The following is a 24,442-nucleotide window of genomic DNA, read 5'->3' as shown; positions in this document are numbered from 1 at the left end:
ACAATGATAAGACTTTCATGATACCTCAAGAATGTGGAAATAGAACTAATACTGAAACATATCAACATATAACAATAAACTACGAAATGAAGTTAATTGAACTGACCAATAGCGTTTCCTTTGATATGAAAATATAATGTCTAAAGCATATCATCTGAAAGGTCTTATGTAGTACCAATTATCATGAAATAACCAAAGTTGAGAATGTTCTATGGTATGATGATTGACACCAGGGAACAAGCAAGCAAGAAAGCATACAAATAGATAAGAGGTATGAAGATTGTCTACATAGTTTTCCAATCTTGTGAAGATTATAGATGTGCAATTATCTAAATCTAAATAGTGATTGTTAGAGGTGTACATGAGTGGACCGTGGTGTTCCAGTGATTGTACAGTAGTTCAGGCTATCACAGCGATTCTACATTTTCGGCAAGATCAACTGAAGTTTCCTATAAATAACACAACTTGGATCTTCCAGTTACATAAACGTAAATGACATGTTGATATGTTGTCTAGTGAGTAATTTGCGAGGTATTATAAGCCCACCGTACACAGAACAGCAGTATACAAATGTAGTGTAGTGGCCTACATGGTGCAGTGAAGTGCCACAAATATGATTTCTGGAGATCTGTTATGATGACGCGTTTCTACGACAGCACTGACGTACATGGGGTTAGACATCTGGTGAAATGTAGTCTTGACTTCGCGTTCTTTGTATGCTTTAGGAAGCTAACCAGATCAAGAGAAAATATAAACTGCATAACAACATACTGTCTGGATGAACAATCTCACTGGGTTATATTTTCAGTTGTGTCCTGATTCCGCTTTACTCATTATGATGTTCGTGATAACAGTAGAGTCGAGCCCACTCGTCTCAGTGAAAAGTGCGTGCATTTAAAGCACACGTCTGCACCTTAGCGTGTACAGAGCGTGTTGAATATGCATGAAAGCTGCGAGCGTGCGAGGACCCACCGTCAACATATATGTTCTCGAGCCGAGCGCACGCCACGCCACCCTCCAAGGCATGTCTCGGAGGGATGAACTTGGTGCCAAATTTGAAAAAGATCGGTCAGAGGTTCCCGCCCTATAAGTGCAAACGCTGGAAACGTCATTCGCCTCACTACACATTTACTCACACCATCACGCACACAGCCACACCACCACACAGCCACACCACCACACAGCCACACCACCACACAGCCACACCACCACACACCCACACCACCACACAGCCACACCACCACACACCCACACCACCACACAGCCACACCACCACACAGCCACACCACCACACAGCCACACTACCACACAGCCACACCACCACACACCCACACCACCACACACCCACACCACCACACACCCACACCACCACACACCCACACCACCACACACCCACATCACGCACACACCCACACCACCACACAGCTACACTCACCCTCACATTGTCATACAACTCCTTCACACACAAAACACTCGAAATCTAAAAAAGAAGTTGCGCCAAATAATTCTTAACGTCATACAGTTCTATTGCACTTTACACGGACGTCTGAATTATGCCACTAGCTGAAATCGTATGATGACATGACACTTGCTTTTTCCTCCTCCTTGATTTGGGTTTAGAACACACCATATACCTCAAATTCGGTGTATTTAGGAAAACCTTTCACGAAACATCTACGACTGGGTAATGAAACTCAGCATCTTGTTACTGTGTTGAAGAAATAAAAGACGTAAAGATAAGTAACTGATGAAACCCCAAGATAAACTGAGGAAGACTGTGTGACGAAGGGTATCGTAGCTCTGCTTGAGATGTAAAGATTAGTGACTGACAGGAACAAGACAGTGCTTCTATAAGGGAGGTCTAGCAACTACTTCCATCGTCCTTGATCACAGACTAATAACTTTCTTTTTCTGATCTGTAAGCTCGAGAAACACTTATCTACCCACAGATTATTTTAATCTTCAATGATAATCTTACCAGAATATACTATGCACTACTTAGCAACTCGTATCATCAGGGAAGACTTGGATATGAACTCCCCAGACCCGTCTCTATACTTGGACCACTTTTTACATCATTCATCAATGACAACGTCAACTCCAGTAATGTATTACATTGGACCCTGTATCAAAATGAAAGAAATATAAAGGTGACTGACAGGGAACTGAGAATGTTATGGTTAAGTAGAGTAAGACAATGATGATATAAGTAAACATAGTGGAACCAAAAATGCGTTTCACTGGTGTCAAAGTTACTTAGAAATGTATTCGTCCAAATAAGCTCAAGGAAATCACATACCCATTACTTTCTAAAGTACAGGGTAGAAAACCGAGTGACAACCGGAGGAATTAAGTGGCTCACATGAAGCAAAGTGGAAGATAAGCACGTGATGTTCTGGGGGTCATGGATGTGATGATCATCTTCATAGAAATAATAATTGAAGGAAAAACTGGCTCTGGTGATGCATCTATTTAAGATAATAGGAAGGGAATATGAGGTTTGTAAAGGATGTGTGATACTGGTGGACACCCGTGGAAAGCCATTAAAGAGAGTTTATTGTTCGAGGACAAGCAAAGGAAGAATGTGTGCTTTGAGGATGAAGTTAAAGTAAGGCAGGACCTTGACCTTCCCATGGCAGTGTACCATCTGTAACCATGGCGTCGCAAGGATGACATGGAAGAGCAATATAGCAGGTTAGGAAATGTGAGAGGAGGACGGAGGAGACCGCTGGGATTATCCTGTTTCCAGATGAACCCACTGTGTTAGTACGTGAAACTGTGGAGGAACTGCCGAAACTTTTTAAATGAGTTCACGAGCGTTTATAGATCTAGGAAGCGTAAGCAGAACGCTAACTGAAACAGTGATTGGACGAAAGAGCACATTCAGTACGTGAGACGTGAAGTGAATAGTATAAGGCTGAAAAAATGTTTAGAATTTCAAACTTCTGGAGAAGGTGTTAAGTGGTGGGTGGAACGGCTACTGGAATATTGTGGGAGTATTGACTCCTGAGCAAGTAGGTAGTGATTCAGAGATGATCATGTGAGATGAAAAAGCGAATTTCCAGATGTGTTTAGTCCTATTCAAGGTAACAGTATGGAAATGAAATATCGGTATAAAACAGAAGAACACGAGAATTATTACATCTGTAGACGTAACTGTCTAAGACTAGAATCTTGACCCGGAAGAGTGGATAAAATGGGAAGTGAGGTTACGCGAAGGAAGTGTGATACAAAGATGGAGGTAGGTGAACAAGAGACAAAGTAGAATGGATTTCTTAGTGGTTTTGGCTCTTCAGAGGAATAGATATATGTAGATGATGTTGAAATTTCATATGAATGAGTTAAAGAAAAACAACAAACGTGGTGAAAGGACAGAGGCGCTAATATTCAACACAATATTCAACATTGTTCTCCTTAGAACCTTCATATAGAACCATTTCCAGGGCACAAACAAGTTCTTCCGGTATATCCGAGTGTTATCTGTGTGTATAATCTTCATCAAAAGCTGTCGATGTCCGTGGTGTACTGGTCAGCGTCGCTGCCAAAGATTCACGCACGGGAACGTGCAGGTTCCAACCCACTGTGCGGTCGTGAGCCCACAGCCAACCCAGCTGACCATCTTCCCCTTAAGGCTGATCAATATACGTGTATGGAGCCTCATGCAGGGGTGAGTTCAAAGCACATGGTGGCGCTTCAAAACACAGGGTGGGGCTTCAGGCATGAGTTCAAAACACCGGGTTGGGCTTCAGGTGGGGGTTTACAGCACAGGGTCGGGCTTCAGGTGAGGGTTCATGATGTCAACCAGGCTTAGATGGAATATATATATCTATATATATATAGATAGATAGATAGATAGATAGATAGATAGATAGATGGATAGATAGATAGATGGATAGATAGATAGATAGATATATATATGTATGCTTACATAAATAACTGCATACCAATATATACACACTAAGTTTGTACCTATGACTCTCTCTCTCTCTCTCTCTCTCTCTCTCTCTCTCTCTCTCTCTCTCTCTCTCTCTCTCTCTCTCCTCCCACGTCCACTCCAGTCAGAGCGCCCCCACTCACTACTTACTACACATTCCCTCCCCTCCCCCCCTGTTGCCAGCTGGCGTAGTAAGGTCAGCGGCCGCCCACTGCCTGACTGCTGGCCAAGGGCGGCCACCGGCAGCCTGACGCCCACACCGCCGGTAACTCACGCGCACAACCTTGCCAGCTGTAATACCGGGACCCACCCACTTGTCTGCTTCCCGGTTCTCCAGGCCGACCGACCAGTAAAGCTGACAGGAGCTGGTCACTCGTGTACCACACTGACAGACCTTGTCCTGTGCAGAACAACAAATGTGGTGAAGCGTGGAGTTTGTGTGGTGTGTGTTGGTAGAGTTTGTGATGTGTGTGTTGGTAGGATTTATGAGGAGTGTATTGGTAGGTTTTACACGGTGCGTGCCGAAAGGCATGATTTATACACTTACAAATGTTTTAGAGTAATTATCTGACAAGTGGTTTGAGGTGTGGACCTGTAGTTGCCATGGTTTAGGTGCTGCAAGATGTGTATTGGAAGACTTTGTTTAGTGTATACTTGTAGATGTTGTGGTGTGTATCTAGGAAAGTGTTCTGTAGTCTTTACTTACAAATGCTGAGGTGTGTAGTGGCAGCGTATGGTGTTGTTCTGAACTGTTGATTGTTGTGGATGGTTGTGATAGTTCTTTACACCAGTAACTGTTGTCAGTTGCTCAGAAAGGGAATAAATGTAAGACATTCAAAGCTCATCTTTCGTCATAGAATAGAGAGAGATGAATATATAAATAACAGTTTGTTAAATGTAGGCAGCCCTTTCGCTGAAAGCACACAACAGAGGTATTACAGAACAGTTATCAGTCGACTAATCATATTAGAGCTTAAGATTAGGGTGAGCAGGATGTCATATGATGCCATACAATTTTCGATAACTCTGATTTTCTCTAAAGTTTCCCTGTGTTCTGTCACCATTATGTGACTGTCGTTTTACTCCAGTTTATGTTGTCTGTTTGTATTCCTTCAGTACTTGTCAACTTCCCTCTGTCATCTAGGTCAGCATACTGGCCCATATTGGCATGCATTCTGGCTGTCTTGCATCCCTTGCCTTTCTGACGTGCCATGACGCTCGCTCGCACATTTCATGACTTCTCTCCGAGTAATCATTCATAATCTGATACGAGAAATTTGCATACGTACTAAAGATCCATCGTACTATCCTCCTAGTCAACATGTACTTCATCAGCCCACTCCCCTTCAACCAATTAACCTCCTTTCCTCGATTGAAAAGTGGCATTTGCTCTGGTGCTCACACACGGACTTCAGGCTCAGCCTTGTGTGTAGAGAAATGTCTTGTTAGTATCTTAACATTTAGATGCATAGATCAACAGAGACAAAGAAAAAGGGAAAAAGAGGTGAAGTAACGCAAGGCTACCAAAGCGTGTTTGTGTGTGTGTGTGTGTGTGTGTGTGTGTGTGTGTGTGTGTGTGGGTATGATATCGAAAAATATCCATAAGAAACTAACATACAGATAAAGATCTAAGTGTCATCTCTCGCCACCACCACCAGCAGACAACAGCGCACTTGTGTTAGACTTTCCAATACACGTACAAGTTTCTGTCCCTCTTGGTCACCTGCCCACAGTGAAGACGAGGAGTGTGCCGGTACACTAGACACAAGCTGATCTTGTGTTGCTGCGTGGGGAGACCTGTGCTTCCACTCCTCAAGCTGGTTGAAGGGTGGCTAGGAAGCGTGTTGGGGTGAGGGCGGGGGAGGGGGTGCTAAAGTTGTGGTGTAGTGGTGAACTGTGCTGGATGTGGTGCTGGTGTTGCTGGTGTCGTTAGGGTGGTGTTGATGCTGGTGCTTGGATGGTGATTGGAAGTGATGTGGTTGTGTAGATGGTGTTGAAGATAGAGATGCGGTAATGCTGGAGCTTGTGATTGTCTAGATGCTGAGAGTTATGTTAATGATGTTGGAGACGATAATGAAGTAACTGTGTAGATACCATTAGGGTGGTGCTTGAGGAGATGTTGGTATTATCTGATGGTGATGGTGATGGTGCTGGTGCTGGTGATGGTGATGGTGCTGGTGATGGTGATGGTGATGGGTGTTGGACATGATGGTGGCGGTGATGAGTGTTGGATGTGTTGCTGATGATGTACTGAAGGAGTTATGTGTCTGTGTTCCTACTGACATCATCCTTCCCCGTAAACCTTTATTCATCATTAACAAGTCTTCCTCCACAAGTACGACCCCGTCGTATCAACTCTCTCCAGTTCACATGAGGATCAGCCAATCACGTCTCGACACTCGTCTCCTACGCGTTCGGACCCCGTTTTTGTCGCTTGTGTAGTGTTTTGTAACAGTGTGTGACGACACTATATCCTTGTGAAGGGCAAGAAATACAGGAAGAGAAATGACTATTGTTCTAAGAATTCTTACATTCCCTTATACAGTTTAGTCTTAAGTGTTTTTCATGTTTTACACTGACATTGTCAGCACTTAGCACTATACTCAAGAAGTATAGATCTTATTCCATGTGTATTGTAGATTACTGTTAGGCAGTGAATACTTTGCTTTTGTGGGCGTCTTATCTTTTTTTCTCTCACTCTCATCAGTGCATTTGCTTCCTCACAGACATTTTCCGTTTGATTCAATTGCATGAAATGTCGCTTGTTTGAATAGTTCAAGCGTCCTTTACACAGCGTAAGAAAGAGATTTTTCATGAGAGAAGAAGAAACTATCGGTTGAAAATCCGGATTAAAAGTCTGATGTTGTGCAAAGGGATGTGTGGCAAGAGTGTTTATGTTACACCTACGTTCAGCTGATGCCGGGCCAACCCTCTCTCTCTCTCTCTCTCTCTCTCTCTCTCTCTCTCTCTCTCTCTCTCTCTCTCTCTCTCTCTCTTGTAGATAGATAGGTGGTTAAATAGATAGAAAAGTTGATAGATTGATGAAAATTGATAGATAGATGGATTGATATGGATGTTGAATATATATATATATATATATATATATATATATATATATATATATATATATATATATATATATATATATATATATATATATATATATATATATATATATATATATATATATATATTTCTCTATTTTGATCTACCTATCTATGTATTCATCTATCTATCACATATACACACACCTCTACGCCCACCTCTTCACATGCCGCACGAACGTTGCCCAAGGGCTCGCTAGCAGCACCCACACACACTCCCTCACTCTACATCTGAGCCTCCCACCGCCGGGATTATCAAGGGCGTGGGTTAAGCCGGAGACGCCCACGGCCGGGACGCGTTACCCCGACAACGCCCTAACAGAGGCCCCGCCCCTGCCCTGCCTCGCTCTGCTTCTGCCCAGACACATTGATTTGTTTCCTTGTTTCACTGCCACCCGTAGGAGCCCGCTGTGGGAGAGGACAGTCATGTATGTCTATCCAAGATTTATCTTTATTATCTCCCTGACACATCTGCTGAGCTGTCCCTCCACCGTGGGCCAAGCTAAACCAGCTACACGTTAACTAAATGTCTTGATACGTCAGGCCCCGACCCGCAGGCAGGCGCCTTAGTGGCTGTATTACTGTATCGCTGTAGCTCCTCGATTGTGGTATTGTTGTTTACCCTTCCGTCGTTGGATATTAACATTCCACACATGAGCCACGAGGTGATCGATGGATTAATGCAGGAAGGGTATATGCTCTCGCCATGGGGGTAGCACACACACACACACACACACACACACACACACACACACACACACACATACACACACACACACACACATACACACATGAGTGTCACACCTCCAGGCGACACCACCACAGGAAGTGCCTCCCACACAGAACAAATACCAACACATGCAAATCCTTTCTGTTAGTTCCAGGTGATATAGCGTCAGGCAAGCTCGCATGTTAGGGCGAGCAGCAGCAGCAGCAGCAGTGAGAGAGTGATGCCATAAGAGAGGCTAATAGCCCAAATGTCCAGTCCAACCGACTCTGACCTACACCTCTGGCAGACCCAGTAGCCTTCACGTCCACCACAGTAGGCAGGACTCACTAACGTGAAGTGTAAAACGATTTTCTTATATTTTCGCGTCAGGTGAGCGTATAGAACCTCATAATATCATTTTAGGAGACTGATCACACTGGACAATGTCTCAATTATTTGTCTGTATCGGATATTCTTGTAGGGGCGTTTTTGTGCATCTTTTTTAACTCTCGTGAAGAGAATGTCAGTGACAAGGATGCAGGGTTCTGTTAACTGCAAAAGTCACAGATCATCTGGCTGGCTGGAGCATCCAGCCAGGTTGGATGAATTTTTTTTTTTTTGTTGCTTGTAATCCAGAATTTGCCTGATATCTGTGTAGTCAGTTAGATGTTACACTAACGGCGGAACTTGGAACAGCAAGAATGGTAACTACATCAAAAGTTTATCCGATACCACTCTCATTACCTGATCCACTCTCATCATCCGAAACCACTTTCATTATTCGGGTCCACTTTACTATCGCTCAAGAACTGCTGTCTAGTCAGTGCTAAAATATTATCAGTACTGTTGTCACACACACACACACACACACACACACACACACACACACACACACACACACACACACAATCATACAGCGAGGACTGCGGTAGAAGGATGCCTTAAACCTAGATAAGCATGAAGAATTAAAAGACTAAAATACTCCCACTTTACTTTTCACATATCTATAAAGTCCTTGTATTCATTACATGTTAACTTTAGCATCAATCAAATAACGTGTTAAAAAGTGGCTGACATGTATGAGGAGCAGTGTTATGATAAGCTAAACCAAGAGAATTTATGGTGATAAGTCCCACTGAGGTTCTCTTATAACACTTCTCTCCACTAAATCAGTTTGTAATGGGATCAACAGTGACATGGCTAAACTCCAGACCTAATCATGTATTCATAAGGAAATTAATTTAGAGGAAGGGTTGCGGTGGGTGGGGGGAGGGGTTGTTAGCTATGCCATCTCTGTCGTTATAACAAATTTCAACTTGGTCATATATCCATATAGTTTAAAAGCACAACAGTTGTACAGGATGCAATTCATGTATAACTACAAGACTAAGAAATGATAACTTATTCTCTCTCGTGCTGTTGTAACTACATTTCTCTAGAATATCCACCATGTTATTAGCGATAATATAACTAGATCAGGATAGTAATTAGGGATACCTGTAGCAAGATACAAGTAGGTGAGGCTGTAAATAAGTACCTCCAAGCCCACCATAAGGCTACACCACAGTATTGCAATAGGCAGAGCATGCCGGGCGGGCCCCAGCCGTGGCCAGAACGGTAATGTACGCGCCCGATCCCAACAACCTGTGGGGTGGAAATCATCAGCTACTGAAGCCTGGCAATCAGAGTACGGAAACCTTAATTAAGGTAGGAGGGCATGGCAATCAGAGCAGAACGGTAGTATCATCAGGAGGGGAGGATAATTATAAGAGGTTGGGCTGACCCGCACCTTGCGTCACCTAGGGCCGGGGCAGAGCAGGCAGCCAGCCGCCTCGGTGTCTCCTACGCTCCACACTATCTGGCTCCACCCTACCTTTTTTGGTATCTATTTTAATATTACGCTTATCCATGCATAAATCGCGCGAGACTGAGGATATATTCTTGCTTTTGGTCAGTTAAGGTATTAACACTGGTGTTAGAACCACCATGTGGAGTTAAGAAGACACTAAGTGGCTCATAAAGTTTCGCTCGCGAAGATTACTTCCCACGAAAACGAACCGCATCGGTAATATTTGCTGGGCGTTTTCGGTCGAATGAGGGATGAAGACGATAGTTGGGCAGTTGTCTGTGTGAAGTGGAGGAGGCCGCAAGGAAGCAGCGAGGCCTCTCCTACCCAAGCACCACCACCACTCCTGCAGGCACCACACATCTCTCTTGACACCGTCACCCAAGACATCTTCTTCAAGAAGGTGAAAGTCAAGCCTTGTAGTGTGGTACAGCGTGTGTACCTTCGTGGCGGGTGACCATAAACAGTGCCACACACACCCTGCTGCTGCTGCTGCTGCCCGACACTCAGTCTACCCCCAAACACCAGGGTGTGAGGGCGTCCCTTGCTCTCCTTGTCACGGTGCGCCATCCCGCCCCGGCAACAGTCTCAACCATTACTTCGCAGGATGTACACGCGCGAGTGACTTACCCTTTGACTCTCTCGACACACTTAGATCTACAGAGTGATTACCCTATGTGGTGGTGGCAGCGTACAAATAAGTGTTGTGAAGGGCTAGAGAGGTGACACTGGATCTGGATACCTGTGAATGAAGTGACGTTGGCTGTGAATGAACAGAGTGGCCACCGGAGACGTAACCCGGCTGCTTCATTACCTGCATTCATAAGTTTCACGGTAAGAACGACTCTGATGACGTGCGTTGATAAAGACTATTACGATATTGGAGTAGTCACTTTCTCCTCAGATTTGTGTTTGGCTCTCTCTCTCTCTCTCTCTCTCTCTCTCTCTCTATATATATATATATATATATATATATATATATATATATATATATATATATATATATAAGATTGTGTGTGTATGTGAATGTGTGTCTGTGTATTGTGTGTGCGTTTGTGTGTGTGTGTGTGTGTGTGTGTGTGTGTGTGTGTGTGTGTGTAAATGAAAATCAAAAACATGAGATGATGTATATAGTAATTTCTTTTTCTGGTAATAAAACATGCAACATTGTACAGGCAGCAGTAATACTATTCTCTAAGCTAATTAATTAATGGTACTATTTTTTCTGATTTTGATAAGTGTGTAACCCAAGTACAATAAGCGAGTATCATGTACCATTCTCCTGCTGAAGAACCTCTGGTTCAGCCAGGCTCACAGCTTATCTCTTACGACTATATATATTGTCGCTGACAAGTAGGAATTTGGCTAATAGCTCGCACCTGACGTCTACAGCTACTACTAACTTGCCCTACGCGTTCAATGGCACATTTAGTGACTCCCGGAATCTTATGTATCATCTTTTATTCTCTAATTATTTGTTATGAGACGAAAAAGATACGCCAAAAAAGCAGTACGACAGTACATGGCTGTGAGGAGGCAGCGACTTTGGCCTCAGGTGAAAGCTGGCAAAAGGCAGCCTTATAAGGTATAATATATTAAGAGTCAGCAGACAGCCTTTTTATCTAGCGGTTTGATAGCCCTGCGCAGCTGTTAATTCTTTGATATTTTTGGCCTTCTATATGTAGTTTTCAAGGTTGTTTTTGTTCTGCTGAGGTCATAGTTAGGAACTTGTGCGTTCTGTGGCAGAAGAAGGCCAATGAGCACCCGGTTCTGGAGTTATTTCAGATAAAAGAGAAGCAAGAGAAGCGTTTGTCATTCAGAACACGATCTCGTCTCGCCATCTTTTCTTCGCTTGACCACCAATAAATATCCATTTGTTGCTTGCTGGGGAACAGTGCGGCATACCCCCTTACACCCCTTCATCTGCATGTGTGTGTGCCAGCGTGACCATCTGCCATTGTTAGTTCGTTACCAGGCCGTCGTGAATGGCCTTGGAGGTACCGACCAGAGTGGTTAACGGGCTGGAGGGCAGCACGGAGAGAGGAGTTCTTTGCGATGACCTTACGAAGAATTTTCATTACGAAGGGAATGTTAATGAATGGCGGGTGATTGTGGAGGTGCGTGACCCGACGGGTCGGCATCTGCCAGACAAGGATGCCATTCTCTCACGTGTCACTGGCGATAAACTCTCATTACAACGTTTTAAGACGGAGACTTCAACGCAACAGTAGATACCAATCTTGTATTGTATCTCTTCGAACGGCCTTATACCTGCCAAAGTTAGGGAGAAATGGTATGTAATTTTTACCTCTATACTTTTAGTAAATAATAATGAACTTTAGAACAGCATAAAACTGTTCCAGCATACAGAATGACTAAACACTCGCACAGGTGCTCAAGAAAAGACACAAGACGAACAGATACACATACACTCGTACTCATGTACTCATCAGTAAATAAACAAGAAACAAAGGCACTGACCATATCTTCCATTAGCCATCAACATTAAAAACTCTTCTGCAACATTCTGCGCCGTATCCACCCCATCCCTCACCCCTCCCCTGTCCCCCCCACCCCCCCACCCAACCCCCGACTAAGACTGTCGTGTGACTGCCTCGTAAGGACTGTTTGAGTCGCCTCCAGTCTTGGGAGGTGAGGGAGTGTTGCCATCTCGCGAGGCATCACACAGGATTCAGGGAAAATGTAGTTACACAGGACGTGAGGCAACAGGTTCCCCGTCTTCTGTTCGTCATCCTGGGTGTTTCTTACACATACACACACATGACGGGTATATGTTTCTTAATGGAATAGTGAACTGACTTTATATCTTCTGTAAACGTTTATACAATTAGTATATATATATATATATATATATATATATATATATATATATATATATATATATATATATATATATATATATATATATATATATGTATATATATATATATATATATATATATATATATATATATATATATATATATATATATATATATATATATATACTATTTATGATTACTCAAGGACCATTTCCTGTGTGTATATGTACCTCTCACCTTGTAAACATGTTCTATCTATTAAACACGAGATAACCGAGGTTTTTTGCCACATTCTTTCTGAATTTTTCAAGTTGTCTAATATCTCTACGTGGCTGGGGAGGTTTTGTAAGCTATTATCATGGGTTTTCTCCACGTTTCGAAATGAATCCATCAAATCATCTCCAGGAACATGTGGAGAGGTTAATGGAACAGGTGAGAGTGATTGCGGGTAAGGATGGGTAATACCTATAGGCGGATGTAAATTGTAGTAGTACGAGCTCATTGGTTGTTGCGTGGTACTGGAACATGTAGTTGTAGTAGCATGGCTTGACCCGTGTTCTGGTTCTTTATGTTAGGTTTTGGTTACTTAGTTGGTGCTTTGGCGATCTCTAGTCTTCTTTCTTGTGCATGACGTAGTACCATTGTAGATCTGATAGTTGTTTTTCGTGTGAGGGTGGCGTTATACTTCGTGGTGACACGTAGTTCGATGGAACATTCTTGTAGGTGTGGAGTAAGTCTTCTGGATAGTGTACGGATTGTACTTCCTATATAGGTCGTGTTTGTAAGGAGCTTACTCTCTCCTTGTTGACATGGGAATTCATAAACTGCGTTACATTCTTAAAATGTCTTTTTTGAACTAAATGATTGTTTATGATAAGGTGGCTTTTATGTTTGTCTGTTTTTATGTTTCTGTAGTAGGTATCTAGCTTGACTTTGTTGTTTTTGGTTGTGTGGTTGATGTTTCGTCAGAAGATGTCTAGCGTATATTCAAACACTTACAATATATATATATATATATATATATATATATATATATATATATATATATATATATATATATATATATATATATATATATATATATATATACATATATATTTGCCTGATTGATACGTACATATGTACATTGAGAGACACATATATACATATATCTTACCACGGGGACCCAAGCGTCGCAGGACCAGAGGTCGAGCACATGAGGGAGTGTCCCCGGACTAACAACTTTGTTTGAGCATCTTGTCCACACTGCCGGGGTGCACCTCCTCCCCTCCCTCTCCGGTCAACACACTGCCTCTCGGCCACCACACCAGCACTGTGTAGACCGCCCCCTCCGCCCAGCCCCGTGGCCGTGCAGGCATACAAGAAACGTAATGGTAAAATGTGGTGAACCTGCTGCTTAGAGTACTAGTGTGAGGGAGGTGGTAGTACATCAGAAACACGAAGGGAGATTGTAAGATGGCTAGTATACAGAAAGTGGAAAAGGCATTAAATAGGAGTAGCATAAGTGAGGATGAGGTATAAAGATGAGGTTGGAAAGTTAGTGCCATAAAGGAAAACAGAACAGTGCCAGACTAAGAGACTCAGATAGACCACTTGATAGGCGAGGGAAAAATATCGCCGGTACCAAATCTGACGTGAAGAATGTAACACAGATATGGTTTAAACAAATGATGAATACCATGGAAAATATTGCAAATATCTTAATAAGAAAAGGAAGTCAGAAGTGGAACATGATTTATGAAGACACTATGGTTGGTCAATAGCTGACGGGAATGGTTAATATAACGAAATGAGGAACACAAAATGCACACAAGGCGGCACGAACACTGGCTATCTGAAGGTATCAAAAAAAATGTAAAATGAAATTGCATGTAAACCTTAAAGACGACAATACATTTGATCTCTCAAACGTGCTTAAGTTAGTTGTGGGCAAAACTTTAGATCACATCAGCAGAGGAAGATGGAAGACATCGAGAGAGATAATACGGAACTACAGATCACGCCTGGAATAACTCCAAGGAAGGTAAACATATACTTCGGAGTCACATGGAAGTGTGCATATATACCTCGTGGTCACATGGAAGGTACATATATACCTCGTGGTCACATGGAATGTACATATATACCTCGTGGTCACATGGAATACATATATACCTCGTGGTCACATGGAATGTACATATATACCTCGTGGTCACATGGAATGTACATATATACCTCGTGGTCACATGGAATGTACATATATACCTATCGTGGTCACATGGAATGTACATATATACCTCGTGGTCACATGGAATGTACATATATACCTCGTGGTCACATGGAATGTACATATATACCTCGTGGTCACATGGAATGTACATATATACCTCGTGGTCACATGGAATGTACATATATACCTCGTGGTCACATGGAATGTACATATATACTCGTGGTCACATGGAATGTACATATATACCATCGTGGTCACATGGAATGTACATATATACCATCGTGGTCACATGGAATTACATATATACCTCGTGGTCACATGAATGTACATATATAACTCGTGGTCACATGGAATGTACAAATATACCTCGTGTCACATGGAATGTACATATATACTCGTGGTCACATGGAATGTACATATATACCATCGTGGTCACATGGAATGTACATATATACCATCGTGGTCACATGGAATGTACATATATACCATCGTGGTCACATGGAATGTACATATATACCATCGTGGTCACATGGAATGTACATATATACCTCGTGGTCACATGAATGTACATATATACCATCGTGGTCACATGGAATGTACATATATACCATCGTGGTCACATGGAATGTACATATATACCATCGTGGTCACATGGAATGTACATATATACCATCGTGGTCACATGGAATGTACATATATACTCGTGGTCACATGGAATGTACATATATACCATCGTGGTCACATGGAATGTACATATATACCTCGTGGTCACATGAATGTACATATATACCATCGTGGTCACATGGAATGTACATATATACCTCGTGTCACATGGAATGTACATATATAACTCGTGGTCACATGGAATGTACATATATACCATCGTGGTCACATGGAATGTACATATATACCATCGTGGTCACATGGAATGTACATATATACCTCGTGTCACATGGAATGTACATATATACTCGTGGTCACATGGAATGTACATATATACCTCGTGTCACATGGAATGTACATATATACCTCGTGTCACATGGAATGTACATATATACCTCGTGGTCACATGAATGTACATATATACCATCGTGGTCACATGGAATGTACATATATACTCGTGGTCACATGGAATGTACAAATATACCTCGTGTCACATGGAATGTACATATATACCTCGTGTCACATGGAATGTACAAATATACCTCGTGTCACATGGAATGTACATATATACCTCGTGGTCACATGAATGTACATATATACCATCGTGGTCACATGGAATGTACAAATATACCTCGTGGTCACATGGAAGGTACATATATACCTCGTGGTCACATGGAAGGTACATATATACCTCGTGTCACATGGAATGTACATATATAACTCGTGGTCACATGGAATTACATATATACCTCGTGTCACATGGAATGTACAAATATACCTCGTGGTCACATGAATGTACATATATACTCGTGGTCACATGGAATTACATATATACCTCGTGTCACATGGAATGTACATATATAACTCGTGGTCACATGGAATGTACATATATACTCGTGGTCACATGGAATGTACATATATACTCGTGGTCACATGGAATTACATATATACCTCGTGGTCACATGGAATGTACATATATACCTCGTGTCACATGGAATGTACATATATACTCGTGGTCACATGGAATGTACATATATAACTCGTGGTCACATGGAATGTACATATATACTCGTGGTCACATGGAATGTACATATATACTCGTGGTCACATGGAATGTACATATATACCTCGTGGTCACATGAATGTACATATATACCTCGTGGTCACATGAATGTACATATATACCTCGTGGTCACATGAATGTACATATATACCATCGTGGTCACATGGAATGTACATATATACCATCGTGGTCACATGGAATGTACATATATACCTCGTGGTCACATGAATGTACATATATACCTCGTGGTCACATGAATGTACATATATACCTCGTGTCACATGGAATGTACATATATACTCGTGGTCACATGGAATGTACATATATACCTCGTGGTCACATGAATGTACATATATACCTCGTGTCACATGGAATGTACATATATACCTCGTGGTCACATGGAATGTACATATATACCTCGTGTCACATGGAATGTACATATATACCATCGTGGTCACATGGAATGTACATATATACCATCGTGGTCACATGGAAGGTACATATATACCTCGTGGTCACATGAATGTACATATATACCATCGTGGTCACATGGAATGTACATATATACCTCGTGTCACATGGAATGTACATATATACTCGTGGTCACATGGAATGTACATATATACCTCGTGTCACATGGAATGTACATATATACCTCGTGGTCACATGAATGTACATATATACCTCGTGGTCACATGAATGTACATATATACCTCGTGGTCACATGAATGTACATATATACTCGTGGTCACATGGAATGTACATATATACTCGTGGTCACATGGAATGTACATATATACCTCGTGTCACATGGAATGTACATATATACCTCGTGGTCACATGAATGTACATATATACTCGTGGTCACATGGAAGGTACATATATACCTCGTGTCACATGGAATGTACATATATACTCGTGGTCACATGGAATGTACATATATACTCGTGGTCACATGGAAGGTACATATATACCTCGTGTCACATGGAATGTACATATATACCTCGTGTCACATGGAATGTACATATATACCTCGTGGTCACATGAATGTACATATATACCTCGTGTCACATGGAATGTACATATATACCTCGTGGTCACATGAATGTACATATATACCTCGTGTCACATGGAATGTACATATATACCTCGTGGTCACATGAATGTACATATATACCTCGTGTCACATGGAATGTACAAATATACCTCGTGGTCACATGAATGTACATATATACCTCGTGGTCACATGAATGTACATATATACCATCGTGGTCACATGGAATGTACATATATACCTCGTGGTCACATGAATGTACATATATACCTCGTGGTCACATGGAATGTACATATATACTCGTGGTCACATGGAATGTACATATATACCTCGTGGTCACATGAATGTACATATATACCATCGTGGTCACATGGAATGTACATATATACCTCGTGGTCACATGAATGTACATATATACCTCGTGTCACATGGAATGTACATATATACCTCGTGGTCACATGGAATGTACATATATACCTCGTGGTCACATGAATGTACATATATAACTCGTGGTCACATGGAATGTACAAATATACCTCGTGGTCACATGGAAGGTACATATATACCATCGTGGTCACATGGAAGGTACATATATACCTCGTGTCACATGGAATGTACATATATACCATCGTGGTCACATGGAATGTACAAATATACCTCGTGTCACATGGAATGTACATATATACCTCGTGTCACATGGAATGTACATATATACCTCGTGTCACATGGAATGTACATATATAACTCGTGGTCACATGGAATGTACATATATACCTCGTTTTGTTCAGATGACTCATTCATATTTGTAACTTTTCCCTTACTCATGAAACTTAAGCACACAAGTTCACCAACGAAAGTGCCAGAAACCTGAAGTATATCGCTGGGGGCTGGATGCCCTGTGTGAGTATCATGACTGCCATGAACAGTGACTTGAAGGAGGAAGCTGAGCAGAAGATTCTAGCCAGGTGCCCTGGGCATGAAGTCACCTCCCCACTCAGACACACACGCACATCTCTACGCCTCCTCACCATATTTGGTGGGGGCCTAAAAGTCCTGTGTCATGTAAACTTTTCTCCTAAAGAAGTAATGCTTCATGAACCTTATTAAGATGTGCTCCTCCCTTAATGATATATTGTTTTCTTTACTGGTCTCATGAATGTTGCTTTCTGGCTGGGTTTAACGTTATATCCATTGCAGCTGTTGTGTGAGGCATGATGTTGGTATTGTTGCTATATCCACAGCAGGTTTTGTGTGAATCATAAGGCTGGGATTATAATGATGTCCACAGCAGGTACTGTGTGATGCATGAGATTTGTTGGTGTATTGCCTATGTGTTTGTTTACGTAAGTTGAATGCCCTTATATGTTTGCCATGAATCAATTGAAACATTTTTGGCATTTTTCGTGTAGAAGACTTGACCCTTACCTTTGTCTTTTCCTTCTGTTAGACTATTAACTTTACTTCCCTGATACTACAGAAGCACTGACTCTCATCACCATAAAGACCAGGTTGTCCCCATATTCCACATACCATAAGATTCCTGGACTTTGACAGGAAATTAAGATAGTGATCAGAGTCCCCGAGTAACCAGTGATGACAATGACCAGACACCTTAAGACGATGTGAACTTGTACCTGATGCTTTCATGGTCTCGTTTCAGGTGCGAGTCGCTCAGAGGTTGGATCAGCGCCAGACGCCAGCCACCCCAGTTGTTACGAGAGCTTGACGGATCAGGCGAACTCCACCACCACCACCACCTACCTCCAGGAGGGCACGAGAGGCCAGGAGAAGGAGGGCAACAAGAAAGCTGTCTTTTGATGACAGACAGTGAAGTTTAAGGCTAAGAAAAATAAGAATCCCATAAATAAGTGTCATGCGGTACGTTCCTAATCTCGAGACAATAGATTAAGAAGAAAGTAAATACATCAGTGTATGGAGAAAAGTGTGCAGCCTAAATCTGATTATATAAAAAGAGAACAACTGATACATACGTCAGGAACATCCCGTGTATGATTCTCACTACTCCATCATCATCACCGAACCCACCATTTGTCAGGGATCGTCAGGGCGGACCAGCGAACGAGATCGTCAGGGTGGACCAACAGTCGAGAATCACAAGCACGGGACTGTTAATCAAACCAGTGAACGTCTGAGTCGACCACTACAGCAAAATATGCATCCTTAGTGTTGTCAAGAGGAGAGAGAGAGAGAGAGAGAGAGAACCTTGGCACACCTTCCTCTAGTATCCAAAACATACCATCATTAAGAATCCTGTCCATGCTCTAAGGGAATTATTGTCTTTCACATTCCTTAGACTGTCTACTTTTCCTATTGAAAATATCAAACGCTTTTCAGCGAGTGCCAAGGAACTGCTAACACCGCTGCTCTGTTCACTCTGTAACCTAAGTGTGACTGAGGATACAGGGAGGATCATTGGCTCGAGAGGCAGCAGTTCCACGCAGCGGGACTTCCAGGTGATGTAGCCGGGGCATCTACGCCCCGCTGAGCCCCGAGCCCCGCCTGGCTTCCACCTACCTCCTCCATTAGCGCAGGAGCTCAGACCCAGTAAATCAAACACTACATATAGTGAAGTCTTTTATTTCCTCTCCGTGGAGGACATTGAGCACGACTGCAGTGCTCTGCTCTGTTCGAAGCATTTTGTAAACAATAGATCCATGACACAGGGATAGCAAGGGAATTTTCTAATTGAAATCAACTTTCCGATCATTATAAATGTTCAGACTTCTCTCAATTAACGAGTCCTACAAGATAACGAAGACCATCGGCCATAGGCAGAGTTATAGTCCTCCAGCCTATTTCAAAACTTTCTTCGAACAGACGAATCAAACGACACCTTGAACAGTGGACACTTTTTGCTACTAGTTGTTCCAACTCTGTAGTTTGATAACAGAAGAGGAAAGAAAAAAGTCTTCAGTACTCTATCTGTGACCTTCAGTGTCCTTGTAATCGATAATAGAGATCTGAGTAATGAGTGAGAGCGTAGCTGAGGATTCAGTGGATCATCTCTACATTCCTACTGTAGACACGGCCAGTTAAGGTCTTTGTTACGAACTTGTTAGAGAGCCTCCATATCTGAGGCGGAGACGCGCATCCTACACTGATAAGCTGCTCGTTCTTCCCCATGTATCCGTGTTATCACACAGAGTACATCTTGTGAAAAAGAACACCCCGGACGAGGTAGCCGCCTGAGATCAAAGCCGGTGAACTGAAAAATTGGGTACATGTGAAAATCATAAAGACTTTTGTACGAGACTGAGACCTTGATATGGACATCCTATGATGTTAACATTATCATTGTCGAACGATTTAGTTATTTCTTATGACAACGAATTATATTTCAGTTTTACTTGGTCGAATAAACTGAATTTTGAAAAGTTACTTTTACACTGAAAGCATCTCCGTGTGACTTCTGATACTTTATGGGATACTGTAACAGTGAGTATTGCTTCAGGGTTGTCAGTCGACCTATGGGACATTATAGTAATCACTCCCACATGCAAATGAGCCTCATCTCAGGGTGGAATAACAAGAGGTTCAAAAACAAGGCCCAGACACCTTCGGGCGATACAGTACTGGTAACAAAGGCCATTCTCGACCCAGTGTGACGCTTACACTATAACCACGACGTTACCTTATCAAATATACGAGTGGATTTGACCCTCAGGCCTAAGGACCATCATTTCCTTGGTTGAGTAGGCTTGAGGCTCCTCCTGCGCATCCTCTCACTCGTCCTCAGCCAGAGTTGTTGTCTATGAGAACCATTTGACTTGTTGATGACATTTTACGGGTTATACTTAACCAATAATATTTTATCAGCGTTTAAAGAATTTACAGTACTTGAATGTCAATATCTGTGGCACTTTATATGAGAACTGTAGGGTTACATTCAGCAAAGCTCTTAACAAAGTGAAGTTTATTGCTGGATAAGTGCATTTTGTTACCCGTGAAATGTAAAACGTAAAAGTTTATTCTTTTCTTATATACATATATACATATATGTATTTGTTTACTCTAACATTTAATTGTTTAATCATTATTATGTGTTATTTATCTTTGATGTATGTGTAATATCATGTATATGAGATCTCTTCAGACAAGCTTCTTCTTTGATATTGTCTATTTGTTAATCTTAGTAGTCTATTGTTCATACCCAGTCCTAGGAAAATAGTTTCCCACAAGTCTCTATTACGGATTTTGGGTCCATCTTATGCTTAATGATGACTGTAAGTATTACATGTATGAAAAGCTGAAAGTTTACAAAGTATTAGCCATTCATGCCTGGGATATTGTAAAGCCAGGACACGTCATCATTGTAAATCACTGAAAAACAGGAAATTTATACAAGACTGACCAGCAAATCTTGGTTGTGATTAGTACCTGCTGGGACGTGACGTGAGGTGTACCCTGCAGGGGAAGGTGTAAGGTGTGGGTGCGCCAGAAGCCTACACAAATATCCTTGAGCAAACATCTCCAACCTGCCAAAAGAACCTTCGGGTCTAACTCTCGCTACTTAGGGTCTCTTGATGATTCCCCTTGTAACCATCTGACGACTTTCCTTGAGGTTTTCCTGTTGTGGGATTTCATGGATTCTGGTACAGCGGCGGTTCTCCCTAGACTAAGTGTATCAGGTGCCAGTGAAGGGTACCAGTAAGAACAAACCATAATTAAGTGAGGTAATGTTGTGGAGAGTGGTACTGAGACCTCAGATACCAACCATTACAATCACTTGTTGAAAGGATAAAGTGTATCAAATTTTACTGTGCTCATTTCATTTTCTAGTAAGGTAAAATGAACATGGAAGACAGAAACGGGGCCAAGTATGCCCTCAGAACTAAGTCCATCATCAAGAGAATAGAATCGGAAAAGAACCGAGCGATTTCGAAACGCAAAGAACCGAAGGAAAAACAGAAGCCTCCGCCACTCAGCAAGTACCGACGGAAGACAGCCAACGCCCGGGAGAGGAACAGAATGAGAGAGATAAATGACGCCTTCGTCACGCTGCAGAGGGCCATCCCAGACCTACCAGGAGCAGATAGCGAGAAACTGACGAAGATAACCGTCCTACGACTCGCCGTAAACTACATCAACGCCCTTGCTGGTGTGCTCAACGAGGATGACTTTTGTTCCAAGGATATCGAGGATGTGAGACAACTCTGGTGCATAGAAAACGCTCATATGGCTCGACCGGAGCATTGTGTCAGACCAGTGATAAGAACTAGTAAAATGCCTACCAGTAATATAGGGAAGGTTGGTAAATACAGTGTCATTGGTAAACCTCAGGGTAAAGTATCCAAACCAAAGCACCCAGCTATCACGAAAATGAGTGAAAATAAAAGTAAACATGCTATGGGAGGGAAAATAACTAAGAGACCAAGCAAATCTAAAAGCAAAACCAAAGTATGCAAGACAGCGAGCATAGCCACCAGCAACGGTGCGTATATCACACTGAAGAACGTGGCGCTACAAACTCCTCCTCACAAACTCGGAAGATTTGCGAACAACGAGCCGTTGATGATGTCAATGACGGTAAAAAGGCCGAGGCTGGAAACTTTCGCGGGGGCAAGAGATACCAAAATGCCTCGTCTGGAGCCTCTCACGCCCCTAGTGACCGTCCACCAGCCATTATTAGCCTTGACGCCCTATGGGACGGACCTGTCGCATGTTCCAGCCTCCATTCCGGGACACAACACTCCAGAGCCTCTCATAGGGGCAACGCCATTCACGCCACGTCGATTCTGTAACTCTAACGCGTCGATTGTCTTCAACCCAAGCGACAGTATCTCCATCAATGCTATACAAGACCTCGACAGTCCAGTTGTAAGAAACGACGTGCTGTTGGAATTCCCGAGAAGTGGGCGACACTTGAGTGATTCCTCGAGTGCTGATTCGGCCTTCTCTAGCGAAGGTTCCTCCCCTCCAAGTCCACTCACGGGTGCTACATTCACGACCCCCATTCCGATTCCCATCGGAGACACCTCTCCGTCCTTTTCCGTCACATCCAGCGACTTCTCTGTCTGCGGATCAACGTCTGACTGCGAGAGCGTCCTCGCAGCACCCATGGAGCTCGGGAGCTTGCTAGGAGATGAACCCTTCGAGGAGGAACTTGACCATTTGACCTCCACTTTTGCCGAGGGTGACGACACACTTAATCTCTTCCTCGCTCATTCGTCCTCAAATTTCATCTGTGCGGATATTGATGATTGCTAGATCTACACAGTGTACGTGCATTGATGAAAATGTCAGTATTGATGATTATCAATCATACATTCAAGCCTGCCTAGCTGGCACTAGTGACTTGTGGAGGACACGGTTGTGAACGTGTTAAGGATTATGAATAATACTTTACCTGCGTTGGAATCTAGTTAGTGAGGCTGTTGTATTTTTACTAAGAATTGTATATTGTCGGACAATTATTACTATGTAATAATGGAAAAGAATGATAAGAAAATTGTACAATACAAAGCATTACATTTGTAACTAAAAGATAATGTAATGGTTATACGTAAACTAAGTATAGAAATATACATATCAACCTTTTGTGTTCATATTTTGTATATAAAATGTTTTCCACTTTTTCTATGTAAATAAACCATTTTCTTTTGATTTTCATGGTTTTTAATTCAAACGTGATCCCTATTTGAATACATTTATTTGAAATATAAGAGTCCATACTGAGTGAAACTCCGGCAGGGAGAGTGACAGAGGCTGACACAAGGTAGTACTTTACACCATCATTAAAACCACCATTAATGATATCCATTCAGGTTGGAATCCATAAAACACCCACACAGTCACCCGAGCCCGCGTGGCTTGCTAGCACGTCAGGGCGAGGGGATAAACCACAGATATGATCGTGAACAAGCTATAAAGAGGTGGAGCTGATAGAGTATATCACCAACCCGGGTCAGTTTAGTGTAGCGTAAACACTGTGGTAGCATAGCCAAGAGTGCCGTGCCCAAAGGCTGGCTGCCTGTGATGCTCCTTCAACAGTGACAGACAACAGCGCCCGTAGCTTCT

General features: G+C 42.4%; 1 protein-coding gene across 1 annotated transcript; it reads left to right on the top strand.

The window, feature by feature from the left end:
• The first annotated feature begins 9,869 nt into the window (after nucleotides 1–9,869).
• Nucleotides 9,870–23,779, top strand: LOC139753505 (uncharacterized). The gene is made up of 2 exons (XM_071670151.1): nucleotides 9,870–10,427; nucleotides 19,065–23,779. Exon 2 carries the CDS (start codon nucleotides 22,214–22,216, stop codon nucleotides 23,630–23,632), a length of 1,419 nt encoding a protein of 472 aa, XP_071526252.1. The 5' UTR covers nucleotides 9,870–10,427; nucleotides 19,065–22,213; the 3' UTR covers nucleotides 23,633–23,779.
• The last annotated feature ends 663 nt before the right edge of the window (nucleotides 23,780–24,442 follow it).

Source organism: Panulirus ornatus, chromosome 14 (genome assembly GCF_036320965.1).
Source record: "Panulirus ornatus isolate Po-2019 chromosome 14, ASM3632096v1, whole genome shotgun sequence".
Taxonomy (NCBI): domain Eukaryota; kingdom Metazoa; phylum Arthropoda; class Malacostraca; order Decapoda; family Palinuridae; genus Panulirus; species Panulirus ornatus.
The sequence above is the reverse complement of the archived record's forward strand: the minus strand, read 5'-3'. Positions and strand labels throughout refer to the sequence as shown.

Coding starts and splice junctions, on each gene's coding strand:
- LOC139753505 (XM_071670151.1), top strand. CDS start 22,214: ATGAACATGGAAGACAGAAACGGGGCCAAGTATGCCCTCAGAACTAAG.